This window comes from Dama dama, chromosome 2 (assembly GCF_033118175.1).
Source record: "Dama dama isolate Ldn47 chromosome 2, ASM3311817v1, whole genome shotgun sequence".
NCBI lineage: Eukaryota > Metazoa > Chordata > Mammalia > Artiodactyla > Cervidae > Dama > Dama dama.
The window spans coordinates 16473011-16479191 of NC_083682.1; the positions used below are offsets into that span (position 1 = coordinate 16473011).

The 6181-nt window shown below is 49.6% G+C and overlaps 1 protein-coding gene across 5 annotated transcripts in view; it reads left to right on the forward strand.

Annotated features, from left to right (window-relative positions):
* Positions 1–3552, forward strand: part of NTM (neurotrimin) — a 925228-nt gene extending 921676 nt beyond the window's left edge. For all 5 annotated transcript variants that reach the window (XM_061157527.1, XM_061157564.1, XM_061157536.1 and 2 more), the window contains one exon: positions 1884–3552. In XM_061157527.1, coding sequence (XP_061013510.1) covers positions 1884–1987 — 104 coding nt within the window. In that variant the 3' untranslated portion in view covers positions 1988–3552. The remainder of the gene's footprint in view (positions 1–1883) is intronic.
* Positions 3553–6181: the final 2629 nt, after the last annotated feature.

Genomic DNA, 6181 nt, shown 5'->3' on the forward strand with positions numbered 1-6181 from the left:
GCTTTCTGCCCTAAGGGTGGTGTCATCTGCATATCTGAGGTTATTGATATTTCTCCTGGCAATCTTGATTCCAGCTTGTGCTTCCTCCAGCCCAGGGTTTCTCATGATGTACTCTGCATTTAAGTTAAATAAGCAGGGTGACAATATACAGCTTTAATGTACTCCTTTTCCTATTTGGAACCAGTCTGTGTTCCACATCCGTACATGACTAATGGAAAAACCATAGCTTATACCACGCAGACCTTTGTGGGCAAAGTGATGTCTCTGCTTTCTAATATGCTGCCTAGGTTTGTCATAGCTTTTCTTCCAAGGAAGATCAAAGCTTCTTCCTCAGTCTTGAGCTTTGACCATTCTCAACTCAAAATAATCTGTGTGCCAAAGAGACACTTTGGGGTGGTGACTCACCGCCCTCCATTGAGAAGCAGCACCAGAGACCTGGAGGCTGGATGACCTGGTGCATTTCAGACTCATAACTGTTCAGGGGTAGGCTTAGATTAGAACAAGAGCTTTGTTCCAAAGGTCTAAGAAAGAAATCATATGGGCATTGTTTCCAGGCTAGGAGTTCTAAGACTTGAGAACATAATTCCATATGGCATTAGGAAGCCTGTCTTGATGGTAAACTGTAGTAGCCAGAATTGTCTCTGTGTCCAGCGTCTGAGTCAGGCAAGCAGATCTGGCTTTGTCCCTTCAACCTGGTGAGGATGTGGACTTAGCGAGGGCACCAGCTTCAAGTGCCTCTGCCAAGTCCAGTGATAGCATCACCAACTCAATGGACATGAATTTGAGCAAATTCCAGGGAGACAGTGAAGGACAGAGGACACTGATGTGCTGTAGCCCATGGGGTGGCCAAGAGTTGGACACGACTGAGCAACTGAACAGCAACAACCTAGCCCTGGACGACAGAGGCTGCCGGAGCAAGTGCGGTCTGAGAAGATGCCTTGCTTCATTGGGTGCCTAATTCATCCAGGCATCCAAACGTGTGTACTGTTCATGAATCCTAACTACATTTGTCATTGGAGTTCATGGCCATGGGGCTCAGGGAGCCGGAAAGCTTAAGTGATAGGGAAGCTGCTGGGGAGTGTTATGACCTCATAGTTACCTTGCCTCCCGAATTTGGCTCCATCTCCAAGAGTATCTGTGTGCAGGCCAGGCCTCTGTGTGGCTCTTAGAGAAAGGCGCCATCCGTCTCCCCTCGACAGACACATGCCATGGCACGCTCTGCATCCCACTGTCCCTGTAAATCCTCCCATGTGCGCGGCCAGAAGCCATCTGTCTCTTGACTTGATCCCCCCTCATGGCAGCTGGGTTTGACCTTCTGAGCCTGTGGAACTTGAAGGAGGTCTGCTCTTAGCTGGTCCAGATTGGGGAGAGGCCAAGAGCACTGCCCTGAAATAGAGTGACTGACAGAAGGAACGCCAAGGCTGCTGAAGCATCTACAGGGGGACGGTCAATGTGTCCACCAAGTCCTTTCCTGTAGGACAGTTGGAGCGGCTGAAGGGCCACGTGGATGTTTGAGGCGGGCAGTGCTCAGAGGGGTTGGACGATGATGCAGGCGATAGAGGGATCTCACTTTACCAAAGCTCTGGGTAGGGTGTTCATTAATCCACCACCTTCTTCTTGAGCCTGCCCCCTGAGTCAGTGCCTCAACGTGTTCTGATGGCAGGGGAGTAGCGGCCACCTGCACACCAAAACCCACACCTCTCAGCCCCTCTCTGCGCGGGCGGACTCCCCACCACCTAACCGTGTCCTCGGGATCAGGCTGTGGAAGGTTCATTCCCCATGCAGTCCCAGTGTGTGGACCAGGGGCTCTGGAGGCTCCCAGCCAGAGAGGCACCTCTGCGAAGCAGGGGGCCAGGCTCATGGCAGGTGTGTTCTCTCCGCAGGCCCGGGCGCCGTCAGCGAAGTGAGCAATGGGACGTCGTCGAGGAGGGCGGGCTGCCTCTGGCTGCTACCTCTCCTGGTCTTGCACCTGCTCCTCAAATTTTGATGTGAGAGCCGCATCCCCGACGGGGAGGAGCCGCCGCACTGTCAGCACGTCAGCGATGGCGACCGACAGCATCAAGGCGAGCACCCCTGTTCTAAAGCAGACACGATCCCACCAAATTCAGACAACAGAGCCGAAGGGGACACAGATTCGAGGGAGGGGAACCAAGAATGCTCTGGGAAAACGAATTGAATGAGGACACTGGAAATCACCGTGCAGATACCTAGGTACAGCCGAGTTTTCTTTCTTTTTCCAAATGGGAAGAACACCCGTGGCTCTGGACCCACCCGTAAACTGCATGGCGTGACCTCTGTTACCAGGCGGGCAGGGGCTCAGCCGCTCTGCCCACCACAGTGCCCCCCCACCAAGGAAAATTCTGGAGTTCGGCCACCCCAAATTCAATCATTCCATAGAGAAGAACTCAGAGGGAGGCGAGCGGGCCCGTTCCTGGAATGTGTCCCTATTTTGTGTGTGTGATGAAATCCAGCATCAAAAAGATAAATAAAAAGGAAAAAACAAGACAGCCTGACAGCTACAACAATCCCACAATCAACAGTCACAAAAGATATTCTTAAACGTTCTTTTTTTTCGTTTGTTTTTCATTGTACTACAAGGACATCATGGATAATAAGGGATTCTGATTCATTATTAATTTTATTAATTATATTTTCTGATATGAGTCTAAAACTTAGTGCAAAAACAAGACAAAACTAAAAAAAAAAAAAGTACAGAGAGGAAAGGGGTGAAGGGAAGTGTGTTTGTTAAAGGTTAGACGTGAATAGTGTACTTCTTACCTAGGTTTACAACTGGTGGACCACACACCAGGCTAATCACCTGGTGAGGATTTGGCAAATCCACCAAAAAAAAAAAAAAGAAAAACCACATACAATTTAACCAACATCTCCACCAGCGCTACAGATTTCTTATTCTGTGCATTTAATGCAGACAATACTATGCTTCTACATGCTGTTTAGAAATGGAAGGGTGACCTGCACTGTATCTTGAGTTTGCTGACAATGCTTCTTTTGATGGCATATATTATACAGTATATATATATATACATATATTTTTTTTGTTAGAGTTCTAGCCATTTCCTTTCTCAGCAGGGTCCTTTCTCAAACATTACTGCATGCTGTATATGGCGTTAGCTGTGTGTTGCTCTTCTAAAAGATGATAGAGTTTACTGGTAATTGTGTAATCAACTCCTGCCTTTTTATTTTCTTGGGTTATTCACATGTCAGAGACATTTCTAAAACGCGACAAGAGAAACAAAACACTAACACCAGACGCAGCATCTTTTCCAGGGGCGGCTCTCGGACGCGAGGGCTCATGCGGGAGGCCCGGCTTCTCCAGCAAGAGCCCCGGGTGTGGACAGACAGCAAGCTGCCGAACCAACTCCACAGTCAGTAACCACTCGCTTTAGCCCGTCATGGGAATCTAGGATGCCTTTGTGACCGCTGGAGAATCGAATCCTCTTGGTTTATTTTATTTAATTTCCCACCTTTGTGTGCGTGTGTATGAAAGAGAAGAAAAGGCAGTTTTTAGGTAAACTTTTCTTCTTCCCCCGAAGTCTGGGAACCGGAGGGGCCTCGGGGAGGGGTCCTGATGTGGTGAGGGAAGGTGGGATTGGGGGCTGGGAGGGAAGGGTTGTCTCTGACTTGACATTAAAAAGTGTTCCATGTCCCTCTTCACCTGGTGTGGTACCTCATTGTCAAGCAGGGGGTGTGGGGGAGCAGAGCCTGCCTGGCTCAGGCGTGAAGGTGGGGTTGGCCTCCTGACTCAGGCTCTCTGGCCCCCTCTGTGGTGGAGTGGGGTTCCCCATGGCGTGGGCTCTGACTGCAGGCAAGGGTTCGGGAAAACACTCCTCCATTACAAGCGGGGGAGGTGAGGCTCTGGCAACCGCACCTCCAGTGCCTTCAGGAGGACGTGCTGTGTCCACAGCTCCCCTGTAACCCAGATGGCAGGGCCAGGGACAGCTTTCACACATGATTGCTTCCGGGTGCAGAGTGCCGCCATCACCCCCCGAACCCCTGAAACATTGTGCGTGAGTACTGACACATCCCAAGCCCCATCGGCCAGCGTGTCGGGGACTTTCCGCCCAAGCCTGCCTTCCAAACCTTGCCTCTAGCGACAAATTAAGAGAAAAGGTAGGTGTTAATGCAGAATCGTTTTCAAATAAGTCTAACCTGTTCTGATTCTGGGACTTCAATAAGCAGCTGAAGAGCCGCTGAAAGGCAGAAATGAGGTCAGAGCTGAACCATGCAGGGATTACTGTGCTGTGGTGTCCTTGGGGGCCAGTCCCACCCGAGAGAAGGAGGAAGTGTCGGAAAGCAGTCGTTTCATTTCCAGCAGCTCCTGGCAGCATTGAGAAAAGCTTGTTGACTTCATGTTTCTTTTTTTAAAAAAAATCCTTTTTTTTTTTTCATATTCTTTCCCACTGGTTTATCACAGGATCTTCAGTACAGTTTCGTGTGCTCTGCAGTAGGACCTTGTTTATCCATTCTAAATGTAACATGTTTGCGTCTCTTAACCCCAAACACACAGTCCACCCCTCTCCCACCCACCCCGCCTCATGTTTCTTTGCACCTTTTCTGACCTTCCACCTCCACCACCAGGTGTCAGGTTCTCCGGCTTCCTCCTGGTAGCGTGGCCTGAAAAAGTCTGACCAAGCCTCACAGATCCGGGCTGGCCCTGCAGTCATTCTACCCCATGTCTCGAAACTGCGAAAGGCAAGGGGCTGTCTCCTTACAGTGAGAGTGGGTGAGATATACCAGCTTCTATGTGACCAGAGCTTCTGTAGACACAGAGGACCAGAGGAATTCCATGCAGATTGTGCCTCACAGGAATAGAGCAGGAAAAAGGCAGATAATTTCCATACTTCTCAACTTGAGCCCAGAACCGCTTTGAATAAAATGTACCAGGGCACCTTGCAGACAGTCTTCTCAGACCTTGCTGGGATGAGAGCACAGAGTGACGGGTAACCGCCTCGTGATTCAGAGCTTTCTCGTTCAGATTTACTAAGCTTGATTTACTTTGCCCATCACCATCCTCCCAGGAAGGACTTATCTGTCACGACCAGCTCTGTAAAGTGACACCAATGAAGAAGGGTTCATTTACCTAGTTGCCATTTCCATAGCCCTTCCTGTCTCGAGGCTCTTTAGAGCTGTGGTCATTCCCGAGCGTGTGTCTGGTGGAACCAGCTTTGCTGTGACCTCTGGACTCGGCAGCTGGGAGAACTCCCTGCTCTGCCTCCGGAGGGTTTCTTCTCTTCTTCTGTTTAGTGCAACGCACAAGCCGTGAGCTGCTGAATTCCAGTCTTTTTTAAAGGGTGCCTACGAGGTAGGGCCTCCAGCCAGGCTCAGAGTTCAGTCCAGGAGGACGTGGTTTTGATAGGAGCTCATGGGGTGATTCCCTGGCTTCTCTTCTCAGGAAAGAAGCTTGGAAAGACAGTGCTCACTAGAGCAAGTAAAGAACCATCCTGAATAGCCTGTGTGGGCGTTTTTCATGGTGCAGGTGCCAATGGACGACCGCCACTGCCTGCCTGGATTCCAGACATACAGAACCTCTTTGGAACTCAAGTCGTGGTCATGCTTCAGGATTCAGGCACCACCTCTAACCTTAGGTTGTCCTTTGGGGAAACCATGGTTGTGGTTTTGCAGATTTTATCCTATAATAGTGTGTGTGTGTCGGGGGAGCTGCTAATAGTGGGGTTCAAACCCTAAATACTCTAACCACACGCTCGCAGAAAATCCCATTCATCTTCTTTCAACAGAATATCTGCTCCTTTCCAATCTCACAAGTGCAGCTGCTCTTGAGTTCCTGCCGTGAACTCTCTCCCCATCAATGCTTCTACACAATCGTTTTAGATGTCTGACATGTTATAGAACTGGTCCAAGGATGTCTGTCTGCCAAATGGGACGTGCTGAGCTGGAGCTGTCTTTGCCATCAATGAGCCACAAATGTTTGCTTCTGTTGCTATGGATGATGATAGTGATGGTGATGATGAAACACAGTTGTTCTTCAGGCTGGAGAGAAGTTGGGAAGTGAATGGACCCTGGAATCTGATGGAGGTCCAGGACACTTCACTAGACTGACCCTGTCTTAACCTTGTACCTCTGGACCTTGAATTCAGAAAGGAAAACAGTCTCACTAATTAGTCCCAAGAAGGTCCCTCTACTGTGTGGGTTTGTTTAGTAA